The sequence below is a fragment of the Nilaparvata lugens genome, chromosome 6, assembly GCF_014356525.2.
Source record: "Nilaparvata lugens isolate BPH chromosome 6, ASM1435652v1, whole genome shotgun sequence".
Classification (NCBI taxonomy): domain Eukaryota; kingdom Metazoa; phylum Arthropoda; class Insecta; order Hemiptera; family Delphacidae; genus Nilaparvata; species Nilaparvata lugens.
This window is the reverse complement of record NC_052509.1, coordinates 7,323,966-7,342,307: the sequence shown is the minus strand read 5'-3', so window position 1 is coordinate 7,342,307 and position 18,342 is coordinate 7,323,966. Positions and strand designations below refer to the sequence as shown.

At 35.6% G+C, this 18,342-nt stretch overlaps 2 protein-coding genes across 4 annotated transcripts in view; both read left to right on the top strand.

Moving 5' to 3' along the window:
* Window positions 1–14,700, top strand: part of LOC111052534 (catalase) — a 52,109-nt gene extending 37,409 nt beyond the window's left edge. For both annotated transcript variants that reach the window (XM_039430052.1, XM_039430053.1), the window contains exons 6-10: window positions 1,593–1,784; window positions 3,293–3,445; window positions 5,228–5,463; window positions 8,501–8,633; window positions 14,309–14,700. In XM_039430052.1, the coding sequence (XP_039285986.1) occupies window positions 1,593–1,784; window positions 3,293–3,445; window positions 5,228–5,463; window positions 8,501–8,633; window positions 14,309–14,407 (813 nt within the window). In that variant the 3' untranslated portion in view covers window positions 14,408–14,700. The remainder of the gene's footprint in view (window positions 1–1,592; window positions 1,785–3,292; window positions 3,446–5,227; window positions 5,464–8,500; window positions 8,634–14,308) is intronic.
* A 2,281-nt stretch (window positions 14,701–16,981) lies between these two features.
* Window positions 16,982–18,342, top strand: part of LOC111052536 (alpha-1,3-mannosyl-glycoprotein 4-beta-N-acetylglucosaminyltransferase B) — a 34,465-nt gene continuing 33,104 nt past the window's right edge. For both annotated transcript variants that reach the window (XM_039430051.1, XM_039430050.1), the window contains exon 1: window positions 16,982–17,383. The gene's annotated coding sequence lies outside the window, so the exon portion shown is untranslated. The remainder of the gene's footprint in view (window positions 17,384–18,342) is intronic.

The following is an 18,342-nucleotide window of genomic DNA, read 5'->3' as shown; positions in this document are numbered from 1 at the left end:
ATGTTACTCAACCATAAAATATCATATTGTGGGCGGTTCGTTGGAGTAAGTGATAACGCGCCGGTCTAATAATCAAGAGAACCCGAGTTCGAATCTCAACCGGGGGCAAAGATTTTTGACCACAGCACAATCACATAGATACTGCCACCTCGTCTTTCGGAGGAGGCAATAAGCCGTCGGTCCCGATTACCTAAAAAGTAGTCGTCACAACCCATGCACAAGCCTAAGAGCTTATGTGGGCATCAAAAAATATACATTATTTAAAAGCTACTATATTTTGAAATATGAAATAACCATTTTATAAAAATGGAATTATTTATATATTTTTATATCTGCATTCATAAAAATATATGTATGGAAAATATATCGTCAGTTACTAATGTTATTTATCTAAACCAATCCGGTTTCAATGCTCAGTGAGTTAGTCAAAAATCTACTCCTCAATATGGAGAAAACCCACAACATATATTGTAGTGTTTATGTGTATATTGTAGTACCGGGTGCGGCAGCGAAACTTCCTTTTTTAAAGCGAACTCCATCAAATTGGTCTCATTAGAGAGGTCAGAATATAATGTTTTCTTTCCGACATGTTCAGTCGCCATCATGCATTGGACCAATGAGAAGCGCGCATTTGCCGTTGAGACTTATTTTACGAGCGGATGTTGTTCTGTGATAACAATCCAGCGCGCCTTTCGAAATCGCTTTAATTCAACCCATTTGGTTCCTGTCCCGGACCGGAAATCAATTGTTACGTGGGTCACTACGTTTAAATTGCACTGAGAATGGAGTCTCAAATCTTGATTCTCGTTAGGCTGTCCTACTCTATTTGCAGAGAAAGTTATGTAATTAGTTTTTTCAATATTTAAACTGAGGTATTCTTGTCTAACCACTTCTTAATTAAAGCATATTATTTTCAGCTATGGTATGAAATTCGTTCCATGAATTTCCGTGAAAAATAGCTGCAGTATCATCTGCAAAGGATTCACAGTTGAGTTTAGAAGTCTTAAATTTAAAAAGTCATTTACATAGAGTATGAAAAGGATGGGAGAAAGTACAGTACCTTGAGGAAGACCATAAGAAGTTAAGTTAGTTACACTAGATTGATCATTTATGGTTAGGACTGGGTTCTATTACTCAGATAGCTTTTGAACAATTTAAGCGAGACTCCTCTGAAACCATAGGACTCCAGTTATTGAACAAAGTATTATGAGGTATTGTATCAAAAGCTTTGCGTATATCCAGGAAGACCGCAATAGTTTTCTTATGGAGTTTTTTATCAGATAAAGTATTGATGAATTTTATTAGAGCGTCAGATGTACTTTTACCATTTTGGAAACCGAATTGGTTCTTGTTGATTATTTTGTTAAGATTCAGAAAGAACAACTCTTGACTTTATTAGTTTCTCCATTATTTTAGCAAGGTTGCTGATAAGACTAATCGGTCTATAATTAAAGGATTAGTCGGGTCACCTTGTTTGAATAGAGGTTTTATTTTGGCTGATTTGAGGTGCTCGGGAAAATATCCCTCCTCAAAGCATCTATTAGTTTAATGTTCTAAATAATAGTTTCTAAATGTTTGAATGTGAATTTCAGACTGCACAAGGAATCAAGAACCTGCCGGCCGGGAAAGCGCACGAGCTGTCAGGCTCAGACCCAGATTACTCGATTCGCGACCTCTACAACGCCATCGCTTCCGGCAACTTCCCGCAGTGGAACTTCTCCATACAAGTCATGACTTACGAGCAGGCCCAGAACTGGAAGTACAATCCGTTCGATCTCACAAAGGTAACACAAATCCAAACCATTTCACTTGTACCATAGAGAAAAGATAGCGTAAGAAGGGGAGTGTCTCGATTAGACTAGGTTTCGTTTACATCAGGTCCTATTCTACAATGAAGCTGAAAACCTGGTTTAAACGCACACCTCTCTATCACCTCATAAAGCTGCGTACAGACTTTAGCTATGCTCCGCAACCGAACGTCACTCGAGCAGAGCGATTGATGATCGACCGGGGAGCAAGAGTGGAACGCGAGACGAGCTAACATCTCCCGTAACGTTCATGAACGGTGCGAGTACAGAGCGGGGGCGGAGCGATGGCGGAACGAGGGCGGAGCGTGCGCGGAGCGGGTTGGAGGCGCGTATATCTGTACGCAGCTTTAGGTGACCTGTCATTCATCACATTGACAAAGACTAAGTTTAGTGCATCTGTGATAATAATTTAAGTTGATAATATTAGGTTATTGTAATAATACGACTGATCTGTAATATGACCTAGCCTAATGTATATTTTTGGCTGAAATAAATAATTGAATCATTGATTCTTGTAAGCTTCATTGAACGAGCATGGCGAGCTCTCAATCTCATTCTATAGAGAGGTCCACGTTATAAAGGCAATGGTATTGCTGTCCTTGTCCTTGTATACTTCCAGCAAGTAGTATTTCTTATTCCAATTCACAAATGTATTTCTAATAAAACATACCAGTATTTATTTTATTAATCTTCCATTAATTATTTTTTATCTTACTGAGCTGTGTGTTCTTGTTTCTCTTATTAATTCTGATTGTAAATATTGTGAGTTTAAATAAATAAAATTTGAAATTTGTCTATCATTGAACAAAGCGGATAGCGCTATCTCTTTCTCGCTTTGCTCTGTTGCCAGATCGGCTTTTAACATTGTAGAATTAATAATCAATCAACAAAATATTTCATCCTAATTATGAAAATTTATTATAAAATTATTAACAATTATAATTTCTTGCTTAATAAAATATAATTAATTATTTTAATCGAGAATGAACTGTTAATATTACATCAATAAACCTGTATCAGCTACCGTGTATAGAAGGCATTGCCAAGACTGAGTATCGGCAACGTTGTTCTCTTATCTTTCTCCACTGCCATTATAACGTGGACCTCACTATAGCTTCAAGTTTGCGAGTAATGTAATGCATGTAATCAAATGGTGACGAATACAGGAGCGGTATGCTTCATCCCATTTGAATACATGCATTACATTCAACACTCTCAAACTATAGTGTATAAGGTTACCTAATAGTGTTATAATTAAGAAGGGGAATGAAGAAATTACAAGAGTTTAGTAGTCTAATCTTAGAGACAAATAAATGAACGACTTGTTTATCACTTTGAAATTTGCCATTGTATGTAGATGCTATAACTCGAACATGTTTTACTATGTGTACGTTCTGTGTACAGTAAATTGTTCCAGTTCCAATCGTAAATTGTTCCATCAAATTGTACCCAGAACGTGCTCTATATCTGTTATTTGTTTTCAGGTTTGGCCTCATGGCGAATTCCCACTGATCCCGGTCGGAAAACTGGTCCTGGACAGGAACCCTTCTAATTACTTCACCGATGTTGAGCAGATTGCCTTCAGCCCCGCTCATTTTGTGCCTGGAATCGAACCCAGCCCAGACAAGATGCTTCAGGTAATCTGCAATACATTCATTCTCTAAAATAGCTATTAACATCATAAGGACGGGAAGTAGCCTTTCACAGGGCCGAGCTTGTTGCTTCCAAAATTCAGTGGAATTTCATGCGAGTCTTGAACTGAATATGAAGCATATAATGTTGTGTAGCATCAGCATGTAACTGAAATGTAACCCATATTCAAAAGATTGTGGATAGAAACAGCTGATCAGACTTCTTATTGATTGCCAATTCCATCTCTTAGGCTGGTCACACATCGATTAGTCAAGACAAGACTAGTCACGTTTAGTCACAATACTTCACATAGTTGCTTATGGAGTCATGTCTAATTGCAATGACTAATGGGTGTGTGTTGCGTCATAAGCAGCAATGTAAAGTATTGTGACTAAACGTGACTAGTCTTGTCTTGACTAATCGGTGTGTGACCAGCCTCAGGCTAGGCGCACACCAGTTAGTCAAGACAAGAAATGATCAGACACGTTCAGTCACAATACTTCACATAGTTGCTTATGAAGACATGTCTAATTGCAATGACTAATCAGTATGAGTTCGTCACAAGCAGCTAAGTGAAGTATTGTGACTAAACGTGTATGATCATGTCACTATAGCTGCGTTTACACCAAAGTTATTTACAAAATGTTAATAACTTAATCCTTATAGATTCTATTAGATTGAACATAACTTATCATACACATGATGAACTTATGTGTTAGTCAAGTTCTGTTTAATCTAATAGAATCTATTAGGATTAAGGTATTAACATTTTGTTAATAACTTTAGTGTTAACTCATTTTAACTAATGTGCGTCTAGCCTTATAAGTAGCGCACGACGAGAAAACTGTAAGGAACAGGGTCCCTCTCGTGGTGCACAATTAATACTCCCATTTAAAATACATGGAAACTAGAATGCATATTTCCGGTGATCGGAAAGTGACCACTTACGGGACGGGTATCGTGGCTGACCTTGACTTTTCCACGCTCAAATTGAGATCAGCTGTTTTTATTTACATAGTTTGTAAAACGGTAACTTTTCAACCTAGAAACTGTCTCGACCAAAGACCTTAAAGATGCATAGACTCACATACAGCGCTAGTGTCGTCTTGGAATTGAAATCGGCCATTGAGGGGACAACCTGGAAGATTATTACATAACAACATCTTTGTAATCTATAATATTACAAATATTATATACTGTATATAATATATCGCAATAAAATACCTCTATAGCGGCCTTCAATTTCAAGTAAGAGATAGCATTGGGGAGGCATAGGTATTGTAGGTCTATACTTCTTTCGCTTAGTTTCACTCATTCGCATATTTTCAATAGAAGACTCATTATTACTAACATTGTACTCTTCATTATCACTCTCCAACAAGAAACGATGAATGTCATGGTCTGATAGAGTCATATCAATAACACGCATTCATAATTCAAAACAATAAACTAAGAAATTGAATAATAACTTTAAAATAACTCATTCAAATAATAGCAAAATAGCAGAGCTCGCTGAGATGCTAATACTGATTTCTAACGAAAACAATGTATACAAACAAGTAAAATGATCTTAGATATTTTGAAACATAGAGGGGTGGAATCCCTAGAACACAGCAAATGTAGAGTGGTATGTAGAGTAAGGTATTTGGTCTCGACTGTAAATAAAACATATGATTTCATTACGGCACAGTATGCAATAATGAAATCAAATGTTTGTTTTGTTCTGGAATCACTGAAATTGAGTGAGTATAACAAAACTGAATGTTGTGTTTTGTGTTATGTGGCAGGGTCGCCTGTTCTCGTACAGCGACACGCATAGACACCGTTTGGGGGCCAACTACCTGCAGTTGCCCGTCAATTGCCCCTACCGGGCCGTGGTGGCCAACACACAGCGCGATGGCCCCGCCTGCTACACCAACAACCAGGGGGGCGCGCCCAACTACTTCCCTAACAGCTTTGGGGGCCATCGCGAGCAGCCCAGCGCTGCCAACACCAAGTTCAGCACTGTTGGAGATGTTGACAGGTCAGTTAGCACTTATATATAGTTTGTAAAAAATCTGGTGTGGTACACTCACACAACTTTTCTTGCTCATTGATCTATATGCCTCATTCTTAAACGAGAATAATTTAGGGGAATAACATAATGCCAATTGGCGGCTTAATATTATTTAAAACTACGATCATACTATTGTATTCATATTATTGTTTTCAGAGTACATTCTCCTTTGTGTAAATAATTGTGAAATTTGATGATTTTTCAAAAGTCGTCAAAACAGCAGTTCTACAAATAAAATATCGACTATGACTGTGTTCTTTTGAATAAACTGCTCTATCTACCTACCTCATGCACGAGAAGGAGGTTACAAAGTCCATTTCTCAAGGATGGGGTAGACCCCCTGTTAGTTTCCAAGGAAATAGACTCATGCCAGTCAATAGAGCTGATAAATAACTAACTATACAGGGTATGAATTTGAAGAAAATCGGTCGAGTTATTTTTGAGAAAATCGTGATAGAAATTCAACAAAATTCATTTTTCTCAATAATATTACGGAGCTCCTGCAATTTTCCCAGAATGAGACTGATGTCAGTTGATAGCGCTTATAAATAGCTATCTAGGGTTTAAATTTGAAGAAAATCGTTAGAGCCGTTTTTGAGAAAACCTTGAAAAACATGGTTTTTTAGTCATTATCCGCCATTTTTTCCGCTATTTTGAATTGAATTTTATTGAATTTCTTATTGTCGGATCCTCATGGTATGAGGACCTTAAGTTTAAAATTTCAAGTCAATCAGTTAATTAGAAATGGAGTTATCGTGTTCACACACACACACACACACACACATACACACACACATACACACACACACACACACACCACACACACACACACACACACACACCATACACACACACACACACACACACACACACATACACACACACACACACACACACACACCACACACACACACACACACACACACACAGAACACATGATTACAGAAGAGCATTTTTTGTCATATTGCCACGAGGGCAGAATTTGAATTTCCAGAAATATTTTTGGAAGAAGTCAAGGAGAAGGAAGATGAAGCTCTAGAAAAGCATAGAAAAGAGCTGCGTAAAGTGTATGTGGGCTTTACTTCGAAGTGTAAAAAAGTCCAGGCGTACCAGGTTGGTTTGGTTTGTATGTTGTAATGATATAGTTTAGACTTGGCCCTCCGTCCGAAAAATAACAGCGTTGCCAAATTGTCTTAAACTGCAACTACAGTTGAATCTCGATAATTCGGACCTCTATAATTCGTAATTGTCTAAAAAGTAAAACGTAACTTCGTAGGGTTTTGATGGTGGGAAGTCCCTTGCGGGAGTAATCTTTTATAATTCTTAGGCTCAACTCACACTACCTCGACTTGAATCGTACTACTCCAGTCTCTCGACCTTACGACTTTCTTACTCATTGTCACTACTTCAGTTCCATGCTACTCCATCACTAACCTCACATTAATAAAATATGAGATCCAATTCGTCACTAATGCGAATGTAACAAATTTTAATAATAATTATCATGAATTATTTATTGTCTTTTATAATTCTTATCTAAAATGATAAATCTCTTTCTCAATCACTTTCGCAAAACATAACCTCACTTTCATGAGAAATGCATGGTACTATGCAACTCAAGTCGCTTCTCGACCAACATATCGAGTCGCCGCTCGACTCAGTCTCACAGTCGTGAGGTCGCGGAGACTAGAATCGACTGGTCTGAGTGTCACCATTTGAAAACACATGCTGCGTCGAGAAGAGACTAGAGTCGACTTGAGTCGCGTAAGTGTAAGTTGAGCCTTATTGGAAGCTTGGTCCCTTGTAAAAAACCCTATAATTCTTAGTGAAGCATTGTATTTCGGTCCCCTCAATAATTCATACTAAAATCGTGTGCTAGTTCATCGCGAACCTCTATAATTCGAAGTTTGTATGCAATAACTCTCTGTAATTCTTATCTTCTATTTTTTCCATACAACATGGAAGGGGAAGATAATTACAGTGTACTATACTACCGCCAACTAATTCTCCAGACATTAAGCGCCGGTTTCCGAGCTCGCGATTTAGGTAAGTTCTAGACTTAAAACAACTGGAGCCAGAAAATTGCTTTCTTAAACGGGGGCATAGTCACAGTAAATAGTTGCAGCAAACTAAATATTATTTATTTTCTAATTTTTATAATTGGTAACGTTTTTCCTTGACGAAATGAAACATTACTAAATAATTCAAAATAGCTCACTTTTCACTATTTCTCTTTAATTTATTTTGTGTTAAATTTTCTAGTTTTTCGAAATGTAATTTAAACGTGACTATGACGTTTCGGAAAGCTAATTTTCTGACAGCTGTTTAAAGTCTATAACTTACCTAAATCCCGAGCTCGAAAAACGGACCTAATTCACCAACCGGAAATTATATAGACTGCCAGACGAAATTATTGTCTATTAACAAAGTATTCGGTTTAATTCCGTGAGTACAGAATTGGATGACAGCGTGAAGAATTCTTGATAAATTTGTGAATGTCGGCTATTTATTTATACATTGATACAATACAATATAATTCTCAACTATGAATGATTGGGGAAGGAACAACAGGCTTAAAGCCCAAAACTGTTCCTTTCCCAAAATGCAATTAGACATGTCTTCATAAGCAACTGTCTTCATATGTGAAGTATTGTGACTGAACGTGTCTGATCATGTCTTGTCTTGTCTTGTCTTGACTAACTGGTGTGCGCCTAGCCTAAGGCTGATCACACACCGATTAGTCAAGACAAGACTAGTCACGTTTAGTCACAATACTTCACATAGTAGCTTAACGAGTCATGTCTAATTGCATACTAATCAGTGTGAGTTGTGTCATAAGCAGCAATGTGAAGTAGTGTGATTAAACGTGACTAGTCTTGTCTTGACTAATCGGTGTGCGCCTAGCCTAAGTGTTTATATAGAAAATTCTTGAAAAAAGGTGATAAAATTATGTATTTATTACTATAATGATTAATTAAATTTAATGAATTTAATTGGTAAACAGGTACACAAGTGATGGAGAAGACAATTTCCAACAGTGCCACGAGTTCTGGCACAAAACCCTGACCGAGGAAGGTCGCCGGAATCTGGTCGACAATATTGTTGGCAATCTACGAGACGCCTCTGACTTTATTCAGGTAGCAATTCCAATACGCAATAATACTAGTTCATAATTATTATTATTAAACGAAAATCCCAATTAAATGCTGTAAAACACCCCAAAGACTTCTGCTACTGCAAATATTGACAACAGGGTAAACAGCTAGATGGAAATTCGATGAGCGCTACTATACAAAAATTATTTGTCAGCCCGGGATCGAACCCAGTACCTCCTAATTGCCGGTCAGGAATGCTTACCCTTACACCAAACTGACAATCTCTGGTTAGCAGCGCTCATTTTATACGAAGCCATAGCGGCCAGCCAGTCTACAGATGGAAATTACTGAGATATTGCTATTATTCAAATGCTAATGAATTAATTATTACTAGTAGTTCTGTGAACAGTAGACCTCACGCAGTGTTCTCATCCACAAGTACCAACGTTAGTAGACAGAAGGTTGATCACTCACAGGTGTAAGATTCGAAGTGGTGGGGGGAATGCCAGCGTGACGTCACGTGTAGTAGAAAAGTGATAGAGTAACCACACTGAACATACAGTTTATTCACTGTATCTTCAAATACATCGTCGTTTAATCCCCTCAAGATTGACCTAGAACTTAAAAATTCTCCATACTTATAGCAAATTAATCACCGATTCTGATGATGTTGTTTAATATTTCAAGTTCATTAAACTTATATGAATAAAATGAAGTTGAAAGTTTTTCAAGAATCTAAACATGTGACACGAAAAAGTTAATAAGCTGGAAAAGCGTTAGTAGTCAACGTTATACTATTATAATTTCAGATTAACCCATAAAAAATCTTGATAAAGCAATACATTGCAATAAACCAATAAACCGATCCCGATAAATCCAATGAATTTCATTCATATAAATGCACTGAACACATGCTGATATCGAGCACATCTTCTACGAGAAGCAAAATATCTCATCCCCGAAATTCACAAGCTGATGTATAGCCAAACTACAAAATATAAACACGACCTAGAAGATGAAGAAACCTTAAGGGTTTGAAAGGGAAGGTTAGGAGGTGGGTTTTTTGCTTTTATATTGCAAAATGCTTGTATTATTCAAATGTTTTGATAATTATTGTAAAGCAGAAACAGAAAGCATGCATGTCAGAAAATGTTTGTGTTATATAATTTGACTATAGGTCACCGTATGATTTTCAAGCATGCGATATTCTTCCTACTCTGTACTACAGCCTACGTCACGGCTGCAGTTCCCCCACTCCAATCGCATTTCAACTAAAATACTATAGATGAGTGACCAACCTTCTGTCTACTAACTTTGCACAAGTACTTGATTGAAACTATAGACCTTATGGAAATACAGCAATAGACTGGCTTCTCCACACATCTATGTAATCACTTGTCAGCTGATTTATGATGAATAATACTATAAGTCTGATTTTTACTCTTATATTGGCGTATGAAGGAGGCTCCTTTTTCGTTTTATATTATCCTTGAAATGCAAAATTTCCAAAAAAACCTTGTATATACGTCGACGCGCAATTTAAAAAGGAACATACCTGTCAAATTTCTCGAAAATCTATTACCGCGTTTCGCCGTAAATGCGCAACATATAAACATTTGAACATTTAAACATTAAGAGAAATGCCAAACCGTCGACTTGAATCTTAAACCTCAATTCGCTCGGTCAATTATTATACGAAAATCCAATTAAATGATGTAAATCACCCCGAAGACTTCTGCTACTGCAAATATTGACAACAGAGTAAACAGCTAGATGGAAATTCGATGAGAGCTACTATACAAAAATTTATGACAGCCCTTGTATAGTAGCGCTCATAGAATTTTCATCTAGCTGTTTACCCTGTTGTCAATATTTGCCGTAGCAGAAGTCTTCGGGGTGATCTACAACATTTAATCGGGATTCTCGTGTAATAATAATTATTCATTCATTAACATTTGAACAAAAATGCAACTTCCTATTTATTTCCATCTGAATACTAGTTTAGTGAATATTGTCTTTACAATTATTAATATCGGGGCACCGAGCTTCGCTCGTTATTTTTATTTATTGATAAACAGAACACTCTAAAATGATCGTGATATTTCACAGCTGGCTATACGTCATCTTATGCATTTCGGGGATGCGATATTTTGATTTTTCCCATACTCACTTTTTTACTATCCACAGCTGTTTCAGCCAAGGATGAATTATCCTTTTAATGTCGTTCAGCAAGTTTTCTCAAGGATTAGACCTAGTGCAATCGAATCTTTATATCATAAACCTACTATGTTCCAAATTTCGTGAAAATTGTTAGAGCCGTTTTCGAGATCCGTTAAACATAAATAACCAGATATAAAAATAGCCAGATATAAAAATAACCAGATTATTTTTAATGTAGTTTATAAAACGGAAACTCAGTTGTAATAAAAATGTATATAGTTTCTTTATACAAAAGAATAAATAACGTATTTTTTACTCATTTGAAATGCAATTTATGGTTGTTTTATACAGAAGAATAGATAAATATTTCATTACTCATTTGAAATTTAATGAAAATGAAATTAAAACATTCTCTATTCGGTGAGTTAGGACTACTTGATAGTGTGCTCTACCACTCAACCTTCAAATTCATTTCATAATGCACAAAAGCCTGTTAAATTTGAATCATGGTTAAATCCACGAGAACCAATCAGAGAAGGCTTTTTTGAGAAGGAAGGCTTCTCTGATTGGTTCCCGTGGAATTGATCACGGTTAAAATTTAACAGACTTGAAACCTATTGAGGCTACACACGCTTTAACTCTTCCACCCTATTAATCTTCCAGGAAAAAATTTTCAATTAGATTCATATAATTTGTTCCTTTGTTTGACGTTTTTGACTTTTTATGAGCGTTCAAACTGTTTGAAATTTGGCTCTAAACTCGACGAACAGAAACGTCATACTTTTTCAACTTTGAGCGCCCATATAAAGTTTTAAAACTCTGAACAAAGGAATAGATCATATTCTCTATTCATACAATAAGTACATCATCGAAATGATAGGGAGAGGAAAAATAAGGTAACCTTGTGCTATTCCTCTCCCAAATTTATGAATCCTATTGAAAATTTCTTGTTCTTTCCAGCCATATCCTTAGAATTAGATTTTGAGGGTCGCATGAATTGGGAATATCTGGAACTCAAAATATCTTGCAGCTAGCCGGAATTGGAATATATGGAACTCCAAATATGTTGACAGGTGGAACTCCGAATATCGTGCAGGCCGGCGGAACTCAAAATATCTTGTCAGCTGGTGGAATTGGAAATATATCGAACTCACATTATCGATCGTTATTAGCGAGGACTGTGTAGATGTGGAATGAAAAAAATTTCTCGCAAAACAAATGAAGGGTTCTATAGTTAACCTAAAATAAATTCATCAACACATCAACAGTCGTCAGTCTTGTTTGAAACAGATAACAGAGTTTTGAGAACTTGCATAATATGTACATGACTATTATTTTATAAACCAATATAATTTTAATATATAATGAGCTATGAATTACCCTAAGTGGGATAATTAGTCCATATCATTCCAGAAAATAAGTCAGACTTGAACCATTTCTCAATCACAAACACATTACCAGTACTCCCACTTTGGCGCCGATATTTTGAGTTCCTGATATTTCCAATTCCGCCATCTGACAAACAAATAATTTGAGTTCCTGATACTCCCAATTCCGCCTAGCAACATATTTCGAGTTCCGGATATTTCCAATTCCGCTGTTTGCCAAATATTCGGAGTTCCACCCAGCAACAGTTTTCAAGCATAGGACATTTAACATTGATATTTTGAGTTCCAGATATTTCCAATTCCACGGCCCCGATTTTGACTGATAATTTCCTAGTTCGTTTTCAAAAATATCGAACATTCTGTTTATCTCGAAAACTAAGGTCGATATAAGATGATCTTACTGGACATTTTTTGTTGCAAATTCTATGTGAATGTATTCATCGCCTTTCGTGGGGCACCCAGTATACTAGTGCAAAAAGTAGGATATTTTTCTTTCACTACTAGTAGTTCTGTGAACAGTAGACCTCGCGCAGTTATTAACCACAGCCTTCTCGTATGTTGTCCATCAGACTAAATCCTGTCTGTATGTCGTGTCGGCGAGATATCGGTGTGAAAACGGCTAATGGCTGTTGGGTTTGGTGTATAAAAAATGCTAACTTCAAAAGCTAATCTTCTTCAAGACATACTGACAACAGGTCAGCCCGAGTTGAAAGCATTATAGAGGTCGAGAGAAAATACCAATGTACCTAGAATATATTCTAGGTACATTGGAAAATACTGTGTTACTTTCAGTTATTAATTGCATGCGTTATTTCATGCAATCAATAGTTCATTTAATAGTGCATAAAAATTGCATTCAATGAGGCATACAGTTAATAGACAACACAGCAGCTGATTTTTACCAAGTGACATACGATAACACGTCCAGAAAGTAAGTTCCGTTTCAATTTATATCCGCTGCAGCGCTGCGATCGCAGTTCCGCACATGCGCGGTAGACGCTCTGTATCAAGGAGAAGAAACGTGCGCCATTTGGAGATCGCTGTCAGCAACGTACGCTTAGTTGTGCTTGTTTACAATGTCGGTGTTGATTGAAAATCCCGCCGCTTGTGAAATCAGGTCTGTGATTCGTTTTCTGAATGCAAGGAAAGTGAACCCAAGTGAAATTTATCGGCAAATTTGCGATGTTTATGGACAAAGTGCGATGAGTGATTCAATGGTGAGAAGATGGGTCCGTCAGTTCAATGACGGACGTAGTGATGTGCTTGATGAAGAATGAAGTGGGCGTCCATCTTTGGTTACAGAAGAACTGGTTCACGCGATTGATGACAAGATCCAAGAAAAGCGAAGGTTTACAATTAGTGCTCTCGCTATGGAATTTACCCAAATTTCACGATCACTAATGCATGAAATTGTTACCGGAAAACTGAAATTTCGACAAGCTGAAAACGACGAGCTGAAAGGAACTGTTTCCAACTGGTCGAAAACACAGGCGGCAAATTTCTATGAAGAAGGCATACAAAAACTTGTGCCACGCTATGAAAAATGTCTGCAAAATTTCGGTAGCTATGTGGAAAAGTAGTTTTAGAGTTGTATAATTTTGTGCAATAAATAACTTTTCTGTATTTGTACACAATTTAATTTTATTACCAAATGGAACTTACTTTCTGGACCTACCATGATTATTAATTACATGCGTCATTGAATGCAATTAATAGTCCACACAGCAGCTGATTTTTTACCAAGTTACATTGAGATATTAATTGCATGCGTCATTGCATGCTATTAATAATTCACTCGACAGCTGATTTATGATGAATAATTATAGTATGATTTTACGGTAATATTGGCGTTCGAAGGAGACTCCTTTTCCTTTTGAATTATCCTTAAAATGTAAAATATAAAAAACCTTATATATACGTCGACGCAAAATTCAAAAAGGAACATGCATGTAAAATTTCATGAAAATCTATTGCCGCGTTTCGCCGTAAATGCGGAACATATAAACATAAATATAAAGAGAAATGCAAAACCGTCGACTTGGATCTTAGACCTCACTTCACTCAGTCAATAAAACATTTTATTTCACTTTATAAATTTGCTTTCACCTTATAAATTTTCTTCTACTTTATAAATATTTCTGATCGAATTATTCAATTGTGTTGTTGCAGGAGAGAGCAGTTAACAACTTCAGCCAAGTGGAACCGGTATTTGGCGCTAGACTGGCTGAGGGACTACGATTGGCTAAAAAGAACAAAGCTAACCTATAGGGAGAGAGAAGAGAAAGGATCCATCGTTCATTCTCCAATGACTACTGTACTCACACAGCACCTTACAAAATATATTATATTTATCTATTTACAATGACGAGAATACTGTGTTACCTTCACATATTTTATATTATAATAAATCTGCAACACTTGAAAGGTTGGGATCAACGGTTTTATGTATTATACATTTTATTATATAATTCTTGAGTAGAATTAATGTTGCATAATTATTACTGTTCATACTTGTTTTAATGTCTTGTCTTATATATTATTAATATAAATTTTTGTGTAATAACTTGAGAGATTTTGCATTGATCCCTAATCTCATTTAGAGTTTTAGGATAAGTGTTTGGAATAGGATACATACCTTACTCTGTATGGTAGCTGGGGACGCCAGATTTGGATGATATTTGGGCTATGGATAGAGGTTTACCCAACAAATGTCTTGCTATAATAGACGTTTCGCTACAATACAGGGTGAATTATTCACTGAAGCATAAAATGTTTCCTCCACTCTCAGATCAGAAAAATCACTCATCTTCAAATAATGCTTATAACTCAAGAATGGGAGTGAATTTTGCCAATGTGATGACATATTATGGTTCCTCTAGTCAAGTACTATCATACCTGAGCGTCTGAACAATTTTTATTTTTGACCATTTTCGTAAAAATCCATTATGTTTCTTTCATTCCTGGATTTCATGTAATATGAGAATCTCCCAGATTATGTTGATATTCGGGCTATAGATGAAGGTTCACTTAACAAGTGTCGTGCTATAATATGAGACATTTCGCTACAATACAGGGTGAGTTATTCACTGAAACATAAAATCTTACCTCCACTATCAGATCAGAAAATCACTCATCTTCAAATGCTTATTTATAACCCAAGAATAGGAGTTAATTTGTGATTACATATTATTGTTCCTCTCTTCAAGTACTATCATTTCTGAGAGTTTGAGCGATTTTAATTTTTGACCATTTTTGCAAAAATCCATGATTTCATGGAAAATGCGAATCTCCCAGATTTGGTTGATATTCGGGTTATGGATGAGGGTACAAGTATCATAGAACATTTTTATTGATGTCATCTTTCTTGTTTTAAAAAGGCCTTTCAAATGATGTACCACACAATGGGTGTTTACATCTAAAATATTCGAGTTACACCCCCTTATGAGGGTTTGAAATTCAGTTTTATGTCAAAAGGTAGAGTATTTGACCAATAACTTATCCTGAAAGTTACAGTATTATATCTACAACAGTCTCCAATTTATTGAAGTGTTCCCATACATAGGTATGACTCACTCTGTATATATATTCGTACTCTATTATATACGGTAGGATTCACTGTCAGTGCTCATGCCGAGGCTTCTTTATCGTTCCTATCTGTATATAGACTACATCTATATTCACTGGGATTATATAATAAATGAGATAAATGAATTTTTTTATTATATTATTGACCGAGCGAAGTGAGGTCTAAGATTCAAGTCGACGGTTTGGCATTTCTCTTAATGTTTAAATGTTTATATGTTGCGCATTTACGGCGAAACGCGGGAATAGATTTTCATGAAATTTGACAGGTATGTTTCTTTTTAAATTGCGCGTCGACGTATATACAAGGTTTTTGGAAATTTTGCATTTCAAGGATAATATAAAAGGAAAAAGGAGCCTCCTTCATACGCCAATATTAGAGTAAAAATCAGACTATAGAATTATTCATCATAAATCAGCTGTCGAGTGGATTATAAAACGCATGCCATGACGCATGCAATTCAATATCTCAATGTAACTTGGTAAAAAATCAGCAGCTGTGTAGACTATAAATTGCATGCCTCATTGAATGCAATTTTCATGCACTATTAATAGGATGCAAAGAACTTATAACAGCTTGTCTGGGCGCCTACATGTCTTCTGGTTTTTTCGCGCTAAATTCCGGAAAGCGTTATATTTATGATAATTCAGTGTAGATGTGCATATGGTTTGGGACGTCGTTCAGTTATAAATGTTATTTATTCTATTGATAAAATTCTTGTTCATTATTTGTTATTATATTCTTTAATTTTTATAAATTTGGAATTCCCAATTTGTTTTATTTTCATTTTTTTCATAAGTATTTGAAATCTTTGTATTTTTCATTTTTGAATTAGGTGGTATTTTTGTTGTTTGTATTATTTATTATTGCATAAGTTCGTATTATTTTATCATTATTTTTCTTTTTTCATTTGTATCTGTACAATTTTTAATGTTGAGGAGACATATTTGGGGAATCCGTTGTCTCCATTCTGAATAAATAAATAAATGAACTATTGATTGCGTGCAATAACGCATGCAATTAATAACTAAAATAACATAGTATTGTCTCTCGAACTTTCTCTGCTTTGAACGTGGGCTGTCCTGTTGCCAGTATGTCTTGAAGGAGATTAGCTTTTGATGTTAGCATTTTTGATACACCAACCCCAACAGCCATTAGCCGTTTTCACACCGATATCTCGCCGACACGACATACACACAGGATTTACTCTGATGGACAGTATAGGAGGAGGCTGCGGTTTATAACTGCGCGAGGTCTACTGTTCTCAGAACTACTAGTATGATATAATTAATTATAACAATATTTAAACTATATTGTATTGTATGTATCTCGGTCACGGTTCAGAGTTCATAAATTAAATTCTTTGTCTGCAAGTCAGTGTTATTTTGAATCGGGTTCAATAATCGACAAGAACATACTCAATGAATGTTTATAATTTCAATGACGTTCCAATCCGCTATTTACATATTTGATTGCGATGAGCTGGATTTGCGATGACAATATTGAGCCAGTAGTTCCCACCTGTTGTTCGATTGAAGCTGATTTTATCGACCTACATTGTTATCATTCAAAAATTTGTGCTGTGAATTTCTTATTTATAATCAGCATGTATCATAAGGAAAGGATCTAATTATTATTAAATTTCTCAACAAGCTAAGAAGGTTAACAAATTTAATTCTATATATATTTCTCTATCGGTTTCTGTTCATTGCTTATCTCTACTTGAAACAGTAAATATAAGAATTCAAATTCATCAAAATAATATCTACACTCGTTTTATTTAAAGTTTTTAAAACTCACAAGATAAAATAATTTATAGTATAGTTTCATAATTGAAGTAAAATAGAAATCTTCCAGTACCCTTTTATATTTTATTGATGCATAACATGTTTTCAGGCACTCATGATAACCATTTTCAAATAAAAGGGTATTGGATGATTTTTATTTCATTAAAATAATAGTAGTACCTCTATAAAGAAAAGTGAGTACATTAATTATAATTATTTTTGAAGTGCTTTCTCCCTAACTGGTTTCTCTCTCCACGTTATAATGGCAGTGAAGAAAGATAGGAGAAAAACGTTGCCGATACTCTGTCTTGTCAATGCCTTCTATAGACGGTAGCTGATAAGCCTACAGGTTATTAATGTAATATTTACTGTTCATTCTCGTTTAGCCTAGCTGATAGGCCTACAGGTTTATTCATGTAATATTTACTGTTCATTCTCGTTTAGCCTAGCTGATAGGCCTACAGGTTTATTAATGTAATATTAATACTGTTCATTCTCGTTTAAAATAATCAATTATATTTTATTAAGCAATAAATTATATTTTTTAATAATTTCATAATGAATTTACATAATTAAGATGAAATATTTTGTTAAATTATGATTAATTCTACATTGTTAAATACCGATCTGGCAATAAAGCAAAGCGAGAAAGAGATAGCGCTATCCGCTTTGTTGAATGATAGACAAGAATAGCAATACCATTGCTAATCAAACACTGCCATTATAACGTGGACCTGATTGTTGTCACCCAGTAACATTATAATCGTAATCAAACACTGCCATTATAACGTGGACCTGACTATAGTCACCCAGTAACATTATAATCGTTACCG